This window comes from Ostrea edulis, chromosome 1 (genome assembly GCF_947568905.1).
Source record: "Ostrea edulis chromosome 1, xbOstEdul1.1, whole genome shotgun sequence".
Taxonomy (NCBI): domain Eukaryota; kingdom Metazoa; phylum Mollusca; class Bivalvia; order Ostreida; family Ostreidae; genus Ostrea; species Ostrea edulis.
The window spans coordinates 87,230,067-87,252,326 of NC_079164.1; the positions used below are offsets into that span (position 1 = coordinate 87,230,067).

Sequence of the window (22,260 nt, forward strand, 5' to 3'; positions counted from 1 at the left end):
TATCTAAGTTACGAGTCAGACACGAAGTGGGACAGACGGACGGGCATGATCGCCATACCATTATATGTCCCGTCTTAGATGGGCGTATAATGATATGGAGTTACCTCTCTTTGCCCATGCACTTTAAAAATTTATCAAAACCTATCATTGAACTGAAGACAAGTGCCTAGATGTCAACTTTGTTTCTAAAGAAAACTTTCATGTAGGTTTAATGAAGTTGTCTAATCAGACCTCAGAAGAATATTATTCTAAAGATATTCAATAAATTGGATCATAAAGCAATTTGTTTCTGAACAAACATCAGACAGTAAACAAGATAAAATTCGTAAATTGAAGTTTTATTATTTGTAGAAATTAAAAGATTTTCATCTGAATTACAATTTAAAGATATGCTTTATACCACTAATAAAAAGAAAACAAAGCAAACTTTTTCTTCTTCGGATAGCATGTTGATAATATGAGGGAAGCATATGAAAGTAAGTGAAAATACAGTGGTCAATCTGTAATACCAAAAAAAAAATTGTAACATGTATATTTCAGCATACATTTTTTTGTGTACATCCATGGAATGCACAGAAAACAACATAGTACTCTCTTTCTTTTCAATAACAATTTACATCACATGACGTTTTGTTACTTTTAAAATTCAAATCAAATGGTTTTACTTTAAACCACTTCAGAGTGATGTACAGATTTGAGATTAATATAAGGATTTTTCATAAACCTCATATTTGTTTACACATTTAAAATGTCCTCCTCATCCATGCCTGATGAAAACTTCCATATACATATATACATACAATATGGCTTTGCTTAAGAGTGTTTTATATCTTTACTGGCGTTTTAATTTCTCACTTTAACTGAAGCTGACTTTACTACATCATGGTCTCCTTCTGTTTATAAAATTGAAAGCTGTTGGAAAAATACTTAACATGTGTGATTAGTAAAACAAATATTTACCAGAACATCCCCCCACACTAATATTACAACAAAGCACCACATCTTACTGTTAGTGTACAATGATAACAAAAGCATGGAGATAATCTGCATAGACTCATACAACATTCATACATTTAAATGAATTGAAAAAATACACAATAAAATTTGTACAAAAGTTATCTATGTCACCGTGTGATGCACCCTAAACTTTTACTTTCAAAAGACAGACTCTTCAGTATCACACAAAAGCATGAAATATAACCAAATTTCACTGTTAATGTCAATAACTTTCATTTTTATGACATTTCCTTGCATACTGCATCTTGAAATGTTAATGTATTCTTTTATTAATGCACTTCAATACCAAAGAAATGACTACTTGTGAATATGAAATGCGCTTTCTTCAAGCCTACCTTATACAAAAGTGTGCTTGTCCGTCTCAGACTCTCTGTCAAATTTTGATCTCAAAATAACACAATAAACATGTGTGGCCACATTCAATTCCAGCTAATTGAACCTTACTTTTAATGATTGACCTTCATCAGTCATATAGTTTTGATTTTGACCCTACAATTTCTATTAAGCGTAAACCTGCCTTGGAAATGTTTAAGCAATTTTCACTGACATTGTAAATAAATCACCCACTTTGTGATTTCATATTTCAATTTAGATATTAGAATTGGGGACATGAATTTTGCTTTGTTTAGACTATCTCAACATTGCAATTACCGAATTCATATAATCAAACAATGTCTATTATAGTTCCTGGTCCTTTGTTTCTGAAAGAAGGTAATATAAACTCTTTGGTCATGGGAAATCTTTCCGACAAGCAAGGTCTTCTAATGTCTCTCAACAAATTACTTTTAGCTATTTCACTGCTAGCGACCCGCCAAGTACTGGGGGCCTGAACACATGACCCAGAGATCCTGAATTTGATTATTTTAATAGTGGTCCCCCCCCCCCCAACCCCCCCCCCATTTTTACTATGCAATCATTCTAGCCGTTTGTAATTCAGGAATAGAACAGAATTTTAGATTTAAAAAATGCATTTTCACCACAAGAACCTTAGAGCCCATCCTAGCAACAAATCCCAGAACTTAAAGGACAATTGTTAAAAAACAAAATTGTCTAAGGTTTCTCCCCTTGTTATTATGCAATCAATGTTGTATGATGTCCTGGAATCAAGAAGATATCAAAAGAAAACATACATTATGACTGTACAAGCCACACAATTGCCACAGGACCCTACACTCTGGGACCACAAATTCTTACATTTTGGTAGAAACTTTTATCCTTATTAATTCTATTTACTCAGGTTGTTTGATGTCAAGAAGTCAAGACAATGCTTCTAAAGAAATACTGCATTTTTATTACACCCCAATAACTTTAAATTTTACATTTTTGGTAGTCTTCTCCATGCATTATTACCATATACTAAGTTAGGAGGTGTAGTGCCAAGGAGTAAAGAAGATTTTCTACAGACATAATGCATTTTCACTACTCATACCACAGACCAGAGCCTGGAACCCAGGGGCCATGAATATTATATTTTCAGTAGAGGTTTCTCTCTTGTCATTATTATTATGCACTGTTTGGTTGTTTAATGTCCATCAATGAGAAGACGCTTAGAGAAATAATGCATTCTAACTATACAACTCATATCCCCCATCTTAGACCAGGATCCCTGACACATGTGCCCTGAATTTCACAATTTTGTAATGTTCACAATGACTATGCATACAGTTTGTCTGCTAGATATAGAGAGATTTTAAAAAGATTGCATCATTTTTAATGGTGTTTTGACCCGACACTTAACTCCCAAGGGGAATGGACCAAAAAATCAAAATAATTATCCTCCTATGCCACTGCCAAATTTGGCTCACTGGTATCTGAGGAGTTTAAATGATAGTGCATGATGAAGGACAAAAACAGAATGCGATAGGTGATTTGGGTAAGCTAAAACTGCAACACAAACCACTGCAATATAAACTATGTATACCTGATACATATATGTGTTACATGATTTAAAGGATGGATATATATATGCGAAAGTAATTCATGAGTGATGAATCTCAAATGGTTTTGCAAGAGGAAGTTTACATCTAATGGGAAAATGTGATAAAATACTTTTAAGCATTACATGCAAGGGACGTACAGAGATGCAGATGTGTGACGGATTCTCATCAAACATGTTACTCAGAATAACTAGCTCACCTACGGGAAATATCAAGTGACGATAATTCACAAGAAAAATGTTACAAACAAATGATGGACTGAAGGGTTGATGCCGAAGGGCATAGGTGAACTAGTACATCCCCTTACTTTGGTGCAGTGATGCAAAAAAATACCAAGCACTGGAGTACATACAACTTTAAACAAACTGGTTTAACATGACAACAAAACTTGGAGTTTCTACATATACCAGACCAAATGAATATCATTAGTAACAGAACCTCTGTACTATTAACATATGCAAGTTGATCAAAGTTCAACATGCAGCTGTGCATCTAATAAAACAATGTATTAAAAATGCTTTGAATGAAATTCTTCCACATTGCACTATGATAAACAGTTTGCATGATTTTTAAAACTCTATATGAAACAATAATACAAAAATAAATGTTTTTACAAAATCACATTACACAGGTTGTAGACTGCTCCCGAATCGCTCAATGAAGTCCGAAAACTGCTGCTGGGTCAACATGTCCATATTCAGAGTCCGAACCCCAAACTTATTGAGATATGAATCCACTTCATCCAAACTGGTGTGAAATGTGTCCTCAAGGTTAATCTGGCTGGAATTCAATTTGTGCACCAAAGTTTTCAGTGGATTGTCAAACTTGTTTTTCCTCTTCTTTCCTCGTCGGAATCGGTTTCCACCACTGTCTATAATTTCAGAGGAGTGAAGTTCATCAGTGTCTGTTTCTCCTCCACTTGTTAAACTCCCACTCCGCTTTTTCAGTCCATTCACACGGCCATCATCTACCTCTGAAGAATCCATATCACTGTTTCTGGTTGTAGATTTTTTGTTTGTTTCATCAATGGAGGTATTAGCCTTTTCCTTATCATCACCATCTTTTTTCATTGATTTTGTCCTTGTGTTCATTTCACTGCTATCTTCCGAACACTCTAGCAGGACCTCCTCCGTGCCGTCATTGCGGAAGGATTTTTCCTCCCCATGGACCTGAAACTCCATGAGACAGGCCGGGTGATTAGTGTGTTTGTCATAACAGTGCAAGCGTACTTGGTGCCTTAAGGGAGCTGCGTAGACACAATACACACAGCTGAAGCCTTGGTTCACGTGGTTCATGTCTTTTGGGCGAACAACAAATGATGAAGAAGTGCAATCTGTAACGAACAAAAATCTGTTACAACCAGGAAGTGAGACCAGTATGTAGGCAATTGATGTAAATAAAACTGAGGAAATAGCCTGCATCAGCACTTCATAAAGTTTATATCCGTGTCGGGAGGATTCACAGTATGGACAGGATACAACACAGGCGTAGGGGTATACAAACACTCAAAACCTTGTTTTAGTGACAGTGCTTTCAATTCCCAATCAGGACTTGGATATCATTTACATCTTAGCTCAGGACTTTCCATAAATTATCAATATATTCATCAATGTTTTAATATTTATAAACCTTTGCTATGTCATTGTATCATATTTCTTGATATAAACACTGTGATATGAAAGTGACTTTTCAGCTTGATGTGATTAGACAGCTGTTATTGGTATACACATGTCTACAGGTAATGAAAGCATGTCCAAGTTGTTTGAATTATGCTTTGCTGATTATACAAAATACTTCATGCTTCCATTGTGTATTATCATCCTATTATAAAACAAACCAACTTGAGTCATTCATTCGTTAGATAATACTAAATATTATAACCCCAATATTGACTGCTATTACTGATAACATCTTGTCTAAGACATCTAGCAAGATGCTTATTGGTGAGAATACCAATGTGAATCATTATGCATTGCTTTCAAAAAGAAATTCCTAAACTTAACAAGAGGCCCATGGGCCGATACATCGCTCACCTGAGTCACCGTGGCCCATATCTGAAGACTTTCCATATATATTTGCATGTAAAACCTTAGTCCCTATTATGGCCCAAACTACCCTTTGCAAACTTGAATCTACACTATGTCAGAAAGCTTTCATGTAAATGTCAACTTCTTTGGCCCAATGGTTCTTAAGAAGAATATTTTTAAAGATTTTCCCTATATATTTGTATGTAAAACTTTGATCCCCTATTGTGGCCCCATCCTACCCCAGGGGGGCATGATTTTAACAAACCTGAATCTGCACTATATCAGAAAGCTTTCATATAAATCTCAGCTTTTCTGGCTTAGTGGTTCTGGGAAGAAGATTTTTAAAGATTTTTCCTATATATTAGTATGTAAAACTTTGACCCCCTATTGTGGCCCCATCCGACCCCCGGGGGCCATGATCTTAACAAGTTATAATCTGCACTATATCAGGAAGCTTTCATATAAACCTCAGCTTTTTTGACTCAGTGGTTCTTGAGAAGAAGATTTTAAAAGATTTTTCCTATAAATTTGTATGTAAAACTTTGATGCCCCCCCTTGAGGCCCCATCCAATCCCCGGGGTCCATGATTTTAACAAACTTGAATCTGCTCTATATAAAAAAAAAAAAAACAAAAAAAAAGAACGAAAAAAAAACAACAACAAACAATAAAAAAACCAAAAAAACTTTGACCCCCTATTGTGGCCCCATCCGATCCCTGGGGGCCATGATTTTAACAATTTAGAATCTGTACTATATCAGGAAGCTTTCATATAAATCTCAGCTTTTCTGGCTCAGTGGTTCTTGAGAAGAAGATTTTTAAAGATTTTTCCTATATATTTGTATGTAAAACCTTGATCCCCTATTGTGGCCCCATCTGACCCCCGGGGGCCATGATTTTAACAATTTAGAATCTGCATTATATAAGGAAGCTTTCATATAAATCTCAGCTTTTCTGGCTCAGTGGTTCTTGAAAAGAAGATTTTTAAAGTTTTTCCCTATATATTTGTATGTAAAACTTTGATCCCCCCTTGTGGCCCCATCCTATCCCCGGGGGCCATGATTTGAACAAACTTGAATCTGCACTATGTCAGAAAGTTTTCATGTAAAAATCAGCTTTTCTGGCTCAGTGGTTCTTGAGAAAAAGATTTTAACTATATATTTGTATGTAAAACTTTGATCCCCCTTGTGGCCCCGGGCATCCAACCCCCGGAGCCCATGATTTGAACAAACTTGAATCTGCATTATTTCAGGAAGCTTTCATGTAAATCTCAGCTTTTCTGGCATAGTGGTTCTTGAGAAGAAGATTTTTAAAGTTTTTCCCTATATATTTGTATGTAAAACTTTGATCCCCCCTTGTGGCCCCATCCTACCCCCGGGGGCCATGATTTGAACAAACTTGAATCTGCACTATGTCAGAAAGTTTTCATGTAAAAATCAGCTTTTCTGGCTCAGTGGTTCTTGAGAAAAAGATTTTTAAAGATTTTTCCTATATATTTGTATGTAAAACTTTGATCCCCTATTGTGGCCCCATCCAACCCCCAGGGCCCATGATTTGAACAAACTTGAATTTGCATTATGTCAGGAAGCTTACATGTAAATCTCAGCTTTTCTGGCTTAGTGGTTCTTGAGAAGAAGATTTTTAAAGTTTTTCCCTATATATTTGTGTGTAAAACTTTGATCCCCCCCTTGGGGCCCCATCCTATCCCCGGGGGCCATGATTTGAACAAACTTGAATCTGCACTATGTCAGAAAGTTTTCATGTAAAAATCAGCTTTTCTGACTCAGTGGTTCTTGAGAAGAAGATTTTTAAAGATTTTTCCTATATATTTGTATGTAAAACTTTGATCCCCTATTGTGGCCCCATCCAACCCCAGGGGCCCATGATTTGACCAAACTTGAATCTGCATTATGTCAGGAAGCTTTCATGTAAATCTCAGCTTTTCTGGCTTAGTGGTTCTTGAGAAGAAGATTTTAAAAGTTTTTCCCTATATATTTGTATGTAAAACTTTGATCCCCCCTTGTGACCCCATCCTACCACCGGGGGCCATGATTTGAACAAACTTGAATCTGCAATATGCCAGGAAGCTTTCAGGTAAATTTCAGCTCTTCTGGCCCAGTGGTTCTTGAGAAGAAGATTTTTAAATGACCCCACCCTATTTTTGCATTTTTGTGATTATCTCCCCTTTGAAAGGGACATGGCCCTTCATTTGAACAAACTTGAAAGCCCTTCACCCAAGGATGCTTTTGGCCATGTTTGGTTGAAATTGACCCAGTGGTTCTGGAGAAGAAGTTGAAAATGTGAAAAGTTTAACAGACAGACGGACGGACGGAGAGACGACGGACAAAAAGCGATCAGAAAAGCTCACTGAGCTAAAAACTGTTTACTTTACAAAGAGCCATTTCCTAGAGTGAGTTCTTACTACACAGACAGGCGTCCTCTCGGTATATTAATTTACACTTTGAAAACAATGTATAATTAAATAAGATGCAAGTGTTTGATAGAAATGTTCTGATCTGAATGGGAAAATATCAAAGTGCTAACATTCTTGTAGCATTGTGTAGCTTAGCAAGTTTCATTCTGGTTTTTTTCTTCTTCTAATGTCAGTTTGATAATTTAGGACATGGAATGAAATAACAAAGTCCATGTAATATCATGAAAACACCCATTATTTGGGTGAATAAATGAATATATTTGAAAGAGATTCATTTATTTATGCATTATATTCCTTTTATCAACAACAAAAAACGGACCCAAAAATTTAAAAATTTAAGCACCGACTTTAACCTTGCATAAATGACTTTGGCCGAGGGTCATGGTATATTGTGTAAGCATTATATACAGGTTTGTGTCTAGTATAATTTTCGAATGTTTTTTATTATAAGCATTACTACCAAGTATGAGCTTCAAATTTATATCTACGACAAAGTCGGATCTAGACAGGTAGTGGGATGAAAGGGTATACAAACAAAGGGCTCGAATTGTTAATGAAGAATTCCAAAGATAATTGATTTTCAGTATATGTGCCCCCCCCCCCCCCCCCCCCCTTAACACCAATAAGTCCATTATCTTCATTAGGGCTGAAACGATTCACCGGAATATCTATACTGTTCAATATAAACCCTCGATTCAATGTTCAATTCATTGCCTTGATTTTTGGTTTGATACGTTTATTACAAACTGGTTCAGTAAAATACATCAGGTTCAACCTGTAATGATTATTTCTACCTGCATGAGGGATGAAATAGCATCAAATAACGTTCAGACTGTTGTTTACCTTGAGTCTTACGAAAATAATAAACTTTATCAGTTTAAACTACAGAGCCAACATGCATCTTACCATTTGGGAATTTGGAAACATTTTACTTAAAATTATGAATGTGAATCTTAGTAATTAAACTTTTCTTCAATGTTATTATTGGTTTCTTCTGTAAATTGTATCGTATTGAAAGTATTGAATCGTGGCATAAATATTGCAATATGTATCGTATCGTGAAGGGGACGTATCGTTTCAGCCCTTATCTTCATGCCAATTTGAGTAGAGGCTTCCAAGCTGAACATGAACAAATCAGGTGGTTTGTATCCTACATGTTGGGGAGTAGAAGGGATTTTCTAAAAGTCACAAGTACTTTCACTACATGACCTATGTATGATCCCAGCCTGGGAACAAACACCCTAACCAAGGGATCATAAGAGATCATAAATTTCACAATTTTTAAGGTCTCTATAATCAGTACAGTATTATACAATTTTTAAGGTCTCTATGATCAGTACAGTACTATTACACAATTTTTAACATATCTACCTGTTCTAGTGCCTCAGAAGGAGAAATTCAAATGAATGTCCTATACATTCTAAAGTAGAGTTGGTAATCCTTCTTGTGGCACCTCCCAGATCCGAAGAAATGATTGAATTTACACTAAATGTCTAAGGATGTTTGCAAGCTAATTGAAGATATTGTACATTTGTAGTTCTTGAAAAGAAGATTAATTTTTTTTTTTTACATGCATATACATTCCTGTAAATTTAAAACTTATATCCCTAATTGTGGACCTGCCAGGACCCTTCCATTTAAAGGCCGGCAATTGGGTATAAAAGCAGCCAATCGGTGAAAATGGTGGAATATATGAATTTTCTGGTCACATTCAGATTGCAGCACTTATTTTGCAAAAATAAAGATTAAGCTGTTGTACTGAAATTTTAAAATGGGTATGCTTGTTCCCTTTATAACTGTGCATATATTGACCATATCTATCTTAGATACATGTATAAATACTCGTGAAGTTTTAATTTTGGCTTAAAAAATTTGAAGCAGGGCTAAAGTATTTCAAACTAGAGATTGGCAGTTTGTGGGTGTGATTATCTTTTGTTATTGTTTACACCGGATGTTGACTCACATGTTGCACAAGCATGCTTGTCTAGTTCTAGATAAGAGGGATTGCACCAAAGGAAACATGTAATCAAATCACTGTATAACGTAGGGGGAAAAAATACTCGCATATCACTGGTAAATCCAGGTTTTATTTTTTAAATATATATAATCACATTCCTTCAAAAAATGGTTAACTTTATAAAAATAACTCACTAGGACTGTTCAGTCTGATCGCTGTTTTGGAGTTTTGCAGGATTGCCGGTATTTTTCTCTCGAATAATGTCAAGCATAATGTTTGTCTGATTAAGCAACAATCTCCTTGGCCAGTTGTATAACTCCCATTGTCTCTCACCAATAATGACAAATGCCCAATTGATCAACCATCACTCTAAAATTACTCTCCACCTGGACTCTTACGTGTGAACATTACAATGTCAGAACAGACAATCACAGATAGCAGGTCTCCAAATATTATAATGGACAAAGCGTTTCTTAATAATCCTTCAATGTACATGTCCTCCTGTCTGTGGGATCTGGGTTAGAATAGGTCCTCAGTACCCCCTTGCTTTTCGTAAGAGGCGACTAAATGGGGCGGTCCTTCGGATGAGACCGCAAAAACCGAGGTTCCGTGTCACAGTAGGTGTGGCACGATAAAGATCCCTCCCTGCTCAATGGCCATAAGCGCCGAGCATAGGCCTAAAGTTTGCAGCCCTTCACCGGCAGTGGTGACGTCTCCATATGAGTGAAATATTCTCAAGCGGGACGTTAAACAATATTCATTCAATCAATCAATCCAGACAATATGCACATCTACCAATGGCAATGAAGCATTGTACAAAGTTTCAAGTCTATATGATAAGCAATATAGGACGAGAAGCGTTCACAAGATTTTGTGACTGACAGACAGACGTACGGAAAGTACAAAAACAAAATGTTTCCCCCTGAAAGAGGGGAGACATAATAAACTTGAATCTACACTACCTGGCTACAGGACAATACTTGCATAACTGTACTCATGTGTGGCTGTACTGAAGAGTTTCAAATAATTTTCCTTGGTATTCCTAGTACAACTTTATCAACTTGTCTTGTGGCTGTTTAAGACTCATGGGTTCAAATGATCAGCAAACAAATGTACACCATAGGAATGCTTGCATATATCTTCCTATGTAAACTCTGAGCCCCTTTTGTAGCCCCATCTAGGCCTCACTAGTATTGGTGAGAATAAACATCAGTCTATATTACACGAGGATGTTTACAATTACATTTGACAAATTGTACCTTTCTGGTTTTCCTATATCTTCCTATGTAAAGCGGTGTGATCCTTTATATTGACATCCCTTTCCTCAAGGATGACAAAGAGTTGCCTTTGGGAGGACCAACTCCAGATTTAACACTTTGATTGTAGATAATGAACTTTGATTGTAGATAATGAATTTTGAGAGTGAAATAACAAACTTTGTCAAATATGAATTTTGATTGTAGATAATGAATTTTGATTGTGAGATAATGATTTTGATTGTGTGAGCTAAAGCAGAGGAAACTTTAACTTGAGTCAACAAAATGAATAACAACACCCATGCTTTGTTTCGGTAATAAAAATACAAAAAAATGTTACTCACAAAGACTGGGGGATGACCTGGCCACTAGGGGGCTCTTCTTCTTTCGCCTCTTTTTAATGACATAGCTGTCCTCGGTAGAATCGGACTCCAGAGAGTCACCACCTGATGTACGAGAAAAACTGGTGTCTTTCAGGTTCCTCTTCTGAGGCCACTTATCTGATGAAGGTAATGCCGTGCCACCACAGTCAGAAGCTTTAGGACTGCAAGATCTTTTCTTCCACATCTTTCTGGAACTGGGAGACTCCACCACACTGGAATCATGTGAAGTCTCATTTTGGTCTTTCAGGGCTGTCTTTTTGTCTTTACAACTGTCCTCTTCAGATTGATTGTCATCCTCACCATCATCAAAATCAAGTTTATAGGGATCTGTTCTGGCAATATTTTCTAACTTTGCACCCAAATAATTGTCTTTTGCTGATCTGTAGTTCAGGTCCATTTCCGCTGTATACTTATCCAGATTAACCAATGCCCTGGAAATCATTGGGTCTTCATCTTTATGTAGATCAACAGAATGTTGCAATGTCACATATTTATCCATGGATTCAAACCCACATCGCCCGCAAGACCAGTTGCAGATCTTGTGTAAATACATCATGTGGAGCTCCACTCCACGCAATGTTCGCTTCTCTACAGAGCAGACTGGACATGGAATCCACTTATCTTTGGTGTCTTTTTTGGATGGTAAGGTTGCTTTGGGGCTTTTAGGGGATGCCTTTGGCTTCTGATCTACATTTCTGCCTTCTTCTGTATCAATATCCTGTTTTTCCTTACCATGAAACAAAACTGCACCACATTTCTTAAGTTCCTTCTTGGACATAGCTTTCACGAATTCGATATCTACAAAAGAGTGCAATACATGTGGTGTGGTTTCCTTGTGAGCTTTTTTGGAGTGTTTCAATGCATCAGATTTATTGTACACCACATGTCCACAATGCCCGCACTGTAAATTCTTTAGTTTATGTCTCATTGACAAATGTCGCTGGACACCAACATAAGAGGATGCAAATTTACACAAGGGACATGTTGCACTTAATGGTCTCTTCATCCCCACTTTTAAGGTTTTCTTAATAGTGGGCTCTCTTGAACCTTCATGTCTCTTTCTTTCTTTCATTTCTTTAGTGGTTTTGTTGGAGAGAAATTCCACAAGATCATGTCCAAGATTCAGGTCATACGTCATATGTGGTGCTTTGGTAATTTTCAGATTGTGCACAGAGCTGCAATGTTCTTTTATTGCCTCCTTGTTTTCGTTCACAAATTTACAGTTCGGACATTTAAACAGAAACACATTGTGTTTTCGCAGAAGGTGCAGCTGCATCCCCTTCCTGGTAAACTTCAGATCACACTTGACGCACCTTATGTCCTGCATTCCCTTGACTAAAGATTTGGCCGGATGTTGGCTTTCCTCCTCCTCCTCCTCACCAGTCTCAGTTTCACTGCCATCTTTCTGATCATTTGCTTGGTCTTTCTCTACCTCCTGATCCTTCTGTGAGTTCTTGTCACCAGCTGTCTCTTCCACATCCATAGCTTTGCAGAATGATCTTTTGATGCAGGGGGAGGTACCAGGGTGATCAGTATAACAATGTCTTAGACATTCCTGTTTGGACATGGACATGTACAAACACAGATTACATGTGTACTCACACATGTTGTGGACCCAAAAGGCATGTCGCTTGATTCCTAATGCTGACTCTCCAGTGTGGTCACAGTAAGGACACTTGTAGGATGATGCTGTGGTCTCTTTTGGTTCAGGTTTTGGAGGAATGATTGGTTTCTGATATTCTGCTTCCATTAACATTTCTTTCTTTCTCCGTCTATAATGATCTGGACTGGGATCAAAAGTGGTCTTAAACTTCCGTACTCGAGGAAGATCCAGTATGTTGCTTTCATCCACTATTTCATAATTCTGAACTTTGTTGGCTTGTCTACGTCTTCTTGCAAATTTCCTTTTCTTCTTTCCGAAAATGAATCTTTTAGCTTTTTTGAAGTTTCTGTTCAGAAAACTAGACGTTTTCATCTTTCCATTTTGTTTTCTCTGAGGTATGGTATCCAACGTCTTTGAGTATTTTTTGCTTGTACTTTCATTTTCACCGGTTTTAGAATTGGTCTCACTTGTTGGCAATGGTTCTATAACGTCACTCATCTCATCAGATTCATCTTCCTTCTCCTGGCTGCCTTCAGAAGATGACATTCTTCCTTGTTTTGAAGTGCTGCAATTACTTTTATTCTCTAAAATTACAACTGCTGTCTTTGATACCGATTCAGTATCAGTTATCGACTCACCACTATCAATTTTGCTGTCAAGATTTTTACCGTCTTGTTGACCTGATTGATGTAAACTTTCACTTCGCATTTTTGTTTTATTTTCTATCTCACCAAGAATATCCCGAATCTTTTTCTTTCCTGAATATGTTTTCTGCACAACTCCAAGGTGTACATCTGGAGCTAAGCCATCAGTACTCTCACCAGAAATCCCAGACTGAATCGATGAGCTTGCTGGGTCAGATTTCTTTGCAGTAAACCGGAACCTTCTTTGATCACCAAAGAGCTCCTTTGATGATTTGTCGTTTTCTTCATCAGACACCCATCTGTAATGCTTACAAACATTTACCTTTCTCTCCAGCTGTCTCTCAGCTTCACTGTCTTTTTTGTACACAAACTGCTGTCCAGCACACTCCTGGTGATTTTTCAGGTGGCCTGAAAATCCATATTTGTTGCAAGAGGGGAATTCACAATTTGAACAAACATATGGCTTATAGTTTAAATGAAGCATGTAATGCCTTCGGAAATTTTGAGCAGATTTTGTAACAAAGGTACACTCATCACACTGAAAATAAACCATTCTCACTTTGTCTACAAGGAAATCAGCATCAACATAAGTGGATGCATCTGCTTTTTTCTGGACAGGAGAAGAATTTGGTTTTCCCTGTTGCACTTGAGACTGTGGACTGATTGTGGTGACTTGAGATCGTTGACTGGGGTGCTTTGGAGAGCTGACCTGTTTGACTTGGGCTTGCGTAGTTACTACAATAGGAGGTGCTGTTGATGTTGTTGAAGTGGAAACTAGGTGTTGTGCTGCGGAGCTGTTCACAAGTGGTTGCATAGTTATGGTGCTAGTTTGCATCTGATTTGATGAAGAAAGCACCAAGGCTTCAGTGGCTGGAAACTGTGGAGTATGAATCATTTTGTCTTGTTGACTGGTTACCTGATTCACAAATTGAGATACTAATGCTGCCTGCATAGTTCCTTTGGGGACTGATGTCTGAATAGGTGTTGGAAGCGTTGTAATTTGTGATGCTGGTTGAGGAACAGTTGGTACCTGTTGGTGAACCATTGGTGTGATGGTGGTGTTTGGTACTAATGGCACAATGCCAAGTGGTACCCCAGTGATAAATCTGTGACTGATTTGTGGTAACTGGGCACTGTGGATGACATTGATAGTTTGATTAGTTACAGGGAATCTATTTTGTGGAGTTTGAACACCCACACCAGCAGGGAGTACAGTTCTCACTGTAGGAGAATACATAACCTGATTTATTGGGGTACTTGAACTGGACGCTGATGGCTGGACATTAAACTGTTGAAATTGCTGCATGGCTACAGTATTGAGATCTGCTGCACCTCGAGGGAACTGGCCAATCACAGGAATACTAGCAGGATTGACAGCCACACCCAGGGCTGGGATCATCAATGGCGGGGGTGTGGTTAAAGAGGTACTAGCAGGGGACACTGTAGTGGTGGGCTGGGTTATATTGAATTGACAGAAATCTTTTTCACTGAAGGAATTGTCAGTTTCAATGTCTTCTTCATTCAAATTATTTTCACTTTCCACTCCTTTTTTAGTGGGCTCAATCTCAGTGACAGTTGCCTGGTCTGAATTCTTCTCTGAATTCTTGGCTTCACTTCCATTCTTACCCCCCATCAATTTTCCCTTTTCAGCCACATCATCATCTTCAACTGCACTACTTTTCACATCTGTTATACCTCTTTTTTCTTCTTCAACATTTTCTATTCCTGCACTGTTTTTTATAGCTGAAAAATCTTTTTCTTTTTCCTTGGTACTTCCCCTTTCAGTCTTAGCCCCACCCTGACCTTGATTTACCTTAGTCTTCAAGTCTTTCACTTTGTTCCCAGTTTCCTCTAAATTTTCCTCCATCTCAACATTCTTCAAAATTCCTTCCAAATCTGCTTTTTCACCTTCGTTTACAACTTGTTCACTGTCGTTTTCTGATACCTGGCTTTGATCTATAACTGCTTCCTTCTCCACTGCGGTCACATTTTCTCCTCCCATGATCCTCTTCTCTGTAACTGCATCTCTTTCGGCATCACTAGAATCAGACATACCCTCCTCACTCCCGGACTCGGAATTCTCAGACAGAGTGTCCTGGATTTTGGCCGTCTGCTCTTTCACTGGGCTGTTGGCTCTTTGGATGAGTTTGGATTTCAGGTTCCTCCGCACTGTCTGTGAGAAGTCAATGCTGGGCTTGTCCATTTGTTCTATGATGTCATTATTTTCATTTCTCACAACAACAGCTGGAATACTGAGCAGTTTTGTCTGCTTGTCAGAAACAGCAGTCTGTATTGCATTGGGGTCCGTTTCATCCTCCTTTTGATTTTCAGTATCTTTTGTATTGGTGTTCTCCATATCAGGATGTTGTCCACTTACACTCTCTCTATATGGTTTGCCTTCACCTGCAAATAATAAAAGTATCATGTGATACTAAGACAAATCACTAACAAGAAATGTTTGTAAAACATGCATGCTCCCCATGGTGCAAAATTGAAAAGAGTTATACACATGCAACATTTAATTGATAGTAGTGCCAAACTATTTCAAAATATTGAGCAGACAATATCTCCCTATGTCCAGAGTGGATTGACCATGCGACCTAAAAATCAATAGGGGTCTAGGGGTTATCTACTCCTTATGCTGTACCAATGTACCAAGTTTGGTGTGAATCAAGCAAACGATTCTTAAAATATAGGAGATAATATAACCCTTGACCTTTATTCAGGTGACTTCAAAATCAATAGGGGTCATCTACTACTTAAGATGTATCAGTGTACCAAGTTTGATGTCTGTCAAGCAAAGGGTTCTCATGATATTGAGCGGACAGTATATTCCCGTTTCCAGTTTGACCCTTGACCTTTGACCATGTGACCTCAAAATCAATAGGGGTCATCTTCTCCTGAAGATGTACCAGTGTACCAAGTTTGATGTCTGTTAAGCAAAGGGTTCTCTAGACATTTAATGGTCAGTATATTCCTATGTCCAGTTTCACCCTTGACCTTTGACCATGTAACCTCAAAATCAAAAGGGGCCATCTACTCCTTTGGATGTACCAGTGTACCAAGTTTGATATCTGTCAAGCAAAGGGTTCTTAAGATATTGAGCAGACAGTGTCTTCCTATGTCCAGGGTGGATTGACCCTTGGTCTTTGATCTTTTCACCTGAAAATATATAGGGGTCCTCTTCTACTCATACCCAACCCACATATGAAATATCATTACAATCAAGTGAATGGTTCTCAAGATATTGAGCGGACAACATGTGGTCTACCGACAGACCGACAGGTGCAAAGCAATGTGCCCCTCTTCTTTGAAGGGGGTATAAATCTTAACAAGTATCTTACCATCTCTCTCCATTAATATTAGTCTCAAAGTATTCATTTATAAAACTACAATATGAAAGATACAACCTTATAATCCATAACTTTATCATAATGTCATACCTGTACCACAGGCACCACTAATTACTTATGTATTAAGATACTTTACTGAACAGACCCAAAATTACACCCAAGCAGACCCAGAGAGCAGACTCCAGTTAAATCAAGAGTAATCTTTCTTCAACCATGTGTGAAGAATAAATCAATCATATAACTACTAGCGATATTTGTGATGTGTTTTTGAATGCAGCAAAAGAAACATTTGGGTATTGTAAAGATAGAATGGTTAAAAATGATAGAATGGTTAAAAATGATAGAAATTGTAACGAACCTTGGTTTAACCGGGAGTAGTGCAAAATAAGTTACATCTGGCTAAGAGTATTTAAAATCAACATAACTCGACCAAAAATAAGTTCAACTTCAACTTGTAAGCAAACAAAAAGAGGTCCATAGGCCACATCGCTTACCTGAGTCACCTTGGGCCATAGTTAAAGATTTTCCTTATATATATTCACATGTAAAACTTTGATCCCTATCGTGGCCCCATCCTACCCCCAGAGGCCATGATTTTCACAAACTTGAATCTGCACTATGTCAGGAAGCTTTCATATAAATGTAAACTTTTCTGGTCCAGTTGTTCTTGAGAAGATTTTTAAAGATTTTCCCTATACATTTGTATATAAAACTTTGATCCCCTATTGTGTACCCAACCTACCCCCAAGGGCCATGATTTTAACTATGTCAGGAAGCTTTAAGGGCCATGATTTTAACTATGTCAGGAAGCTTTAAGGGCCATGATTTTAACTATGTCAGGAAGCTTTCATGATTTTAACTATGTCAGGAAGCTTTTATGAAAATTTGTACTTTCCTGACCCAATAGTTCTTGAAGTAGATTTTTAAAGATTTTCCTTATATCATCTCATGTAAAACTTTGATCCCCTATTGTGGCCTCAACCTACCTCAGGGGATCATGATTTTGACTTGAATCTGCACTATGTCAGGAAGCTTTCATGTAAATTCAGTGGTTTTTGAGAAGAATTTTTTTTAAATAACCCCATCCTATTTTAGCATATTTGTGATTATCTCCCCTTTGAAGGGGACATGGCCCTTCATTTGAACAAACTTGAAAGCCCTTCACCCAAGGATGCTTTTTGCCAATTTGGTCTGGAGAAGAAGTCGAAAATGTGAAAAGTTTACAGACAGATGGACAGACGATGGACAACAGGTGATCAGAAAAGTTCACTTGAGCTTTCAGCTCAGGTGACCTAAAATCAAGGAAACAATGGATATAAGAGTATCGAACATTTTAGAAAGAAAATCACTAAAAAAATGGTTGACTTGCACTCTACAAACCCTAAAGATTTTTGGAAAATTTTGAATACATCTGATAAAAATACAAAATGTGCCATTGATATAAATGATGTGTATAATCTATTTTAAAGAAGAGAGAATTGTAATGGTGATACATGTAATATAGATACTAAAGAAGATTTATTGAATTTTTCTGATGATTTTTTAAAATAGTCTCCTGAATTGTGCTATTAGAGATGAAGGAATACTGGAAGGTGTTAAAAAGCTTAAAAATAACAAAGCTTGTGGTTTTAATATTGTTCTCAATGAACATATTTCTTCAACAGTATCGATATTTTTATCCGAACACAGGAAAAACTTTTTGATAATATGGAATTGTTCCAGACGAATGGTTAACCAGCATTGTCAAACCTATTTATAAGAATAATGGAGACCCAACACAACCACAGAATTATTGTCCATTACATTGTTAAGCTGTCTGGGTAAATTATAATTACAAGCATTATGTGTACACTTTTAAAGGCATATGCGAAAGAAGTAAGCCTAATTTATGAGAGTCAAACGGGTTTTAGAAAGTAAAATTAGATCACATATCAACTTTAGAATTTTCACTTCAATTTCTTTTGGAAAGAAAAAAGAAACTCTTCTGTGCATTCATAGACTTTAAACAAGTTTTTGATATGGTTAGGAGAGTTGGGTTGTGGCATATGCTAATTAAGAATGGGGTTAATGGGACATGTTTTTTAAAATTACATTAAAAATATAAATACAGAGTTGGTGAAAGAAGCCGGACTACCAGAATCTCCGGTAAATTTTCAATTTGTCCGGTAAAACGTGGAAACTAATCTGACAAACTGTCCGGTAGATATTCGCAGACAAAGAACCTCATCTGACAAACTGTCCGGTAGATATTCGCAGACAAAAAAGGGATCATATCTGTATTGTTTATTGGCTTTTGTGCAAACAAAAACTTCGTCTGATATAGATAACTTGCTTTTGTGCGAAAATGTGCTTTCCCAGAAATCATAAGCCCACTCCGTACGTGTACTTTCAATATCACGCATGTCATTCTACTTCCGATTGTGTGGCCTATCACATGGTTGAAAAATCGTAGTTCAGACGTAATAAAGACAGTTGAATGTGTAAACACAGGTGCTTGAACAGTATGTCAACATGATCGCATATCTTCCTCCCCTTTAGTTTACAACAAATATTTTTAGAATAAATATAACTATTCACTTCCGTGGCGATAGCTCCGATTTTTGTCAGTTACAAATAGGGTATGAAACTTTATATATGATAGATCACGTAAATATTGGCCGGCTTTGTGCTGCACAGTTTGAAGAAATTTTATTGCACGGTTGAGTGAGTAAACAACTACAACACATAATACTTTTCTTTATTAGTACTGTATGGAGTTTTCCAAGGGGTTATCTACTTTCATTTTCAAAGTCTCCGACCCTGTCTACTTTTAAGATATATCAAAGATGCTAGAATTCGCAAGTTTTATGTTTCATGGTGAATATGTAATTGAAAATGAGTAATGAAATGAAAATGTTTATATTTGTTCTATAGATATTTTTTGAAAACTGAAAGGGGGCCGGAGCGGTAGGGGCTGGCCAGGGGTTCCGGGGTATGTGGTTATATCCACAAGCACCTGAACAAAAAGGATGAAAATCAAACTACAACAAAATTGATAAGAAAGTTTAATTCATATGTGGTCAAAGCATAGAGAGCTGTTAAACACAAGTAAATGTTTTAAACTGTCACACTCAAGGCTTGAAAATAAAAATAGGTGAAACAATCCCCGACAGGTTTTTTTTTTTATTGTTTGATAAATTTTCAACTTGTCTGGTAGATTTTCTAAATTATCTCTAATCTACAGGACATGATGTCTGGTAGTTTTTTACGCTCTTTCGCCAACTCTGTGAATATAGGAATTGAATGTATGATCAGCTTAAATGGCACAACTACAGATTATTTTAACTGTGATGTCGGGGTACGCCAAGGAGAAAATCTATTACCTTTTTTATTTTCTTCATACATTTACGACCTAGAGGAGTTTCTACTGGGTAGAAATATTATTGGTTTACAAAGCTTAAAGGGACTGACTCACGATTTCCCCCCAAATTTTGTTTTTCACTTTTAATGATCAGAGTCTACTGCCTAATGTGTTCAAATGATTTCACATAAAAATTAAAGTTGTACATTATCACAGAAGGTTATTTTAGAGAGTTCATTATTTGTTTTGTAAACAAAGATTGTGGTGTTATTGTTTACGAAATTTTCAGAAGAAATGGATATCTATCTAAGTTTATTATATCTTTCACATTTCAAGCATTCTTCGGGTAAAATGTGTCATCTAAAAGTTAAAATTTGTGATTATGCAAAATTGAGATGCTTTATATTACAAATGGTTTGTTTGTTTACAAAAGACTCGAGTCTTTGTTTACATAACACATATTTGAGGCTAAAATATTGCTTTTCTTCTTGCATTCAGTAGGTCAAAATGTTGGCTGAAAACATCAAACGAGTTATATTTTTATGTTTCACATCAAAAATAAAAAATATTTTGTTCAAAAATCGTGAACCAGTCCCTTTAAGAGATACAATAGAAGATGAATGGTACAAGTATTTAAAACTTGTTATGTTGTTATATGCTGACAATACTGTTATCATGGCTGAAACAGATGCGGATTTGCAAAATGCCTTGAACACTTTTTATTTGCATTGTTCGGAATAGAAACTTAATGTCAATAAAGTATTTTCTAATGGTCCTATGGTGTAAATGTATGGTGTAATAAGGAAGACAATTCAATCTACCAATAGAGTCTCAGCTGGATCTTTTTGATAAAGTTATTGTACATGTACCAATTTTGACATATAGATGGCTGCAAAATTTGGGGCTATGAAATCATTGAACAGATACACTTAAAAGATACTTAGTGCTCTACCAACTGAGCTATCTAGCCACCAGCAATCGAACCCGGCTGACCACTACATTCCTCCTTCCTGAAATGTTTTCACACATAATGACATATCAACCCATGATCTTTATCCCCTGGAAGACATTTTCATCCGTCTGTTCCAGGGGACCAAATGTAACAGGAAGCGAGAAAATGCAACAGACCAGACCAGAATTTGAACCTAGGTCCCCTGAATCTTTAGTCAGGTGCTTTACCAGCTAAGCTATCTGGCCATCGGCGACTGGACCCAACTGACTACTACATGTGCTATTTTGTTATATCTACAATTGCATGAAATGTAAATTAAATTGCATAGACTAAACTTTTGTTTCACTTCATATTGGGTCATTAGGTTAATGACAAAAAGAAATACTATTATGAAGGTGCTGATGGAAATCTAATTAGGCCCAACCTCCCACCCCTTATCCCAATCCTCCAAAATGTTGGATACCTTCCAAAATCCACTGAAAGGTATGTCCCAACACAGAAAAGGGACCCAACAAGTGGGCAAATTTGGTTCACTTTTAAACTGTATACTGATTGACTAGATGTGCTCACAACAATCCCCCCACCCCACTCCCCGACCACCCCCAATGGGTTGTCAGCTAGTATCATACTGAAAAGCAGTTCAATTGCAAGTTCTAACCAGTTCTACCTTGCAAACTAAGGGACTCAGGTACATCTACCATCCATTTTATGAAATATTGTTTAAGCTCTGGTATATTCAAAGTGTAAAAATCTGCCACGTTTTTAATTTTCATCCACTTAGAATGGCCTTACAAGAAACCAGAAATTCATAGGGCTAACAATTGTAAAGGTGTGTATAAAATTTAGGGGTAAACGGTGTTCCAGTACAAAATTGAATTTGAAAAGGATTCATGTGATATATCTTTAACTGTTTAACAGAATCACTCTTCTAGACTTGCATCAAGTTTATTAGTCAGATCACTTTTAAATTAAATTATGACTACACCCTGAATAAAACATCTCTAGCAGAAATAAGAGTACCTCAAACTATCCATCATACAGTGATGAGAGACTTATGAGGATCCGGAACCGACTCCTACCATACTATACCTTATTTTTAGCATGTTAACATGGCGGACAAAGACAGAACTTGAACGGTTGTAAAAAGACTGGAAAGCTTTCGAATTAAAATAGGTACTAATACTATATTTTAATCGGTTATAATCAATTATGAAATCTCAAGTTGAAAATCAAAAACCTTTCCGATTGATTATCGATCATCGACATCTTGACAACACTAACAATAACACATTTAATCTTTGTTTACACCACAAATAATGAGTTTCCGTCATAATGTATAACCTCATATTTTTGTGAAAC

At 36.9% G+C, this 22,260-nt stretch overlaps 1 protein-coding gene and 1 non-coding gene across 2 annotated transcripts in view; both read right to left on the reverse strand.

Moving 5' to 3' along the window:
• Positions 1–322: 322 nt before the first annotated feature.
• Positions 323–22,260, reverse strand: part of LOC125676392 (uncharacterized) — a 22,662-nt gene continuing 724 nt past the window's right edge. The window contains exons 2-3 of the mRNA XM_048914267.2: positions 10,971–15,659; positions 323–4,287 (exon numbers count right to left, since the gene is read on the reverse strand). Of these exons, the coding sequence (XP_048770224.2) occupies positions 3,578–4,287; positions 10,971–15,612 (5,352 nt within the window). The 5' untranslated portion in view covers positions 15,613–15,659 and the 3' untranslated portion in view covers positions 323–3,577. The remainder of the gene's footprint in view (positions 4,288–10,970; positions 15,660–22,260) is intronic.
• Trnaf-aaa (transfer RNA phenylalanine (anticodon AAA)) lies at positions 21,074–21,146 on the reverse strand. The gene has a single exon. It is a non-coding gene; the product is annotated as a tRNA-Phe (tRNA).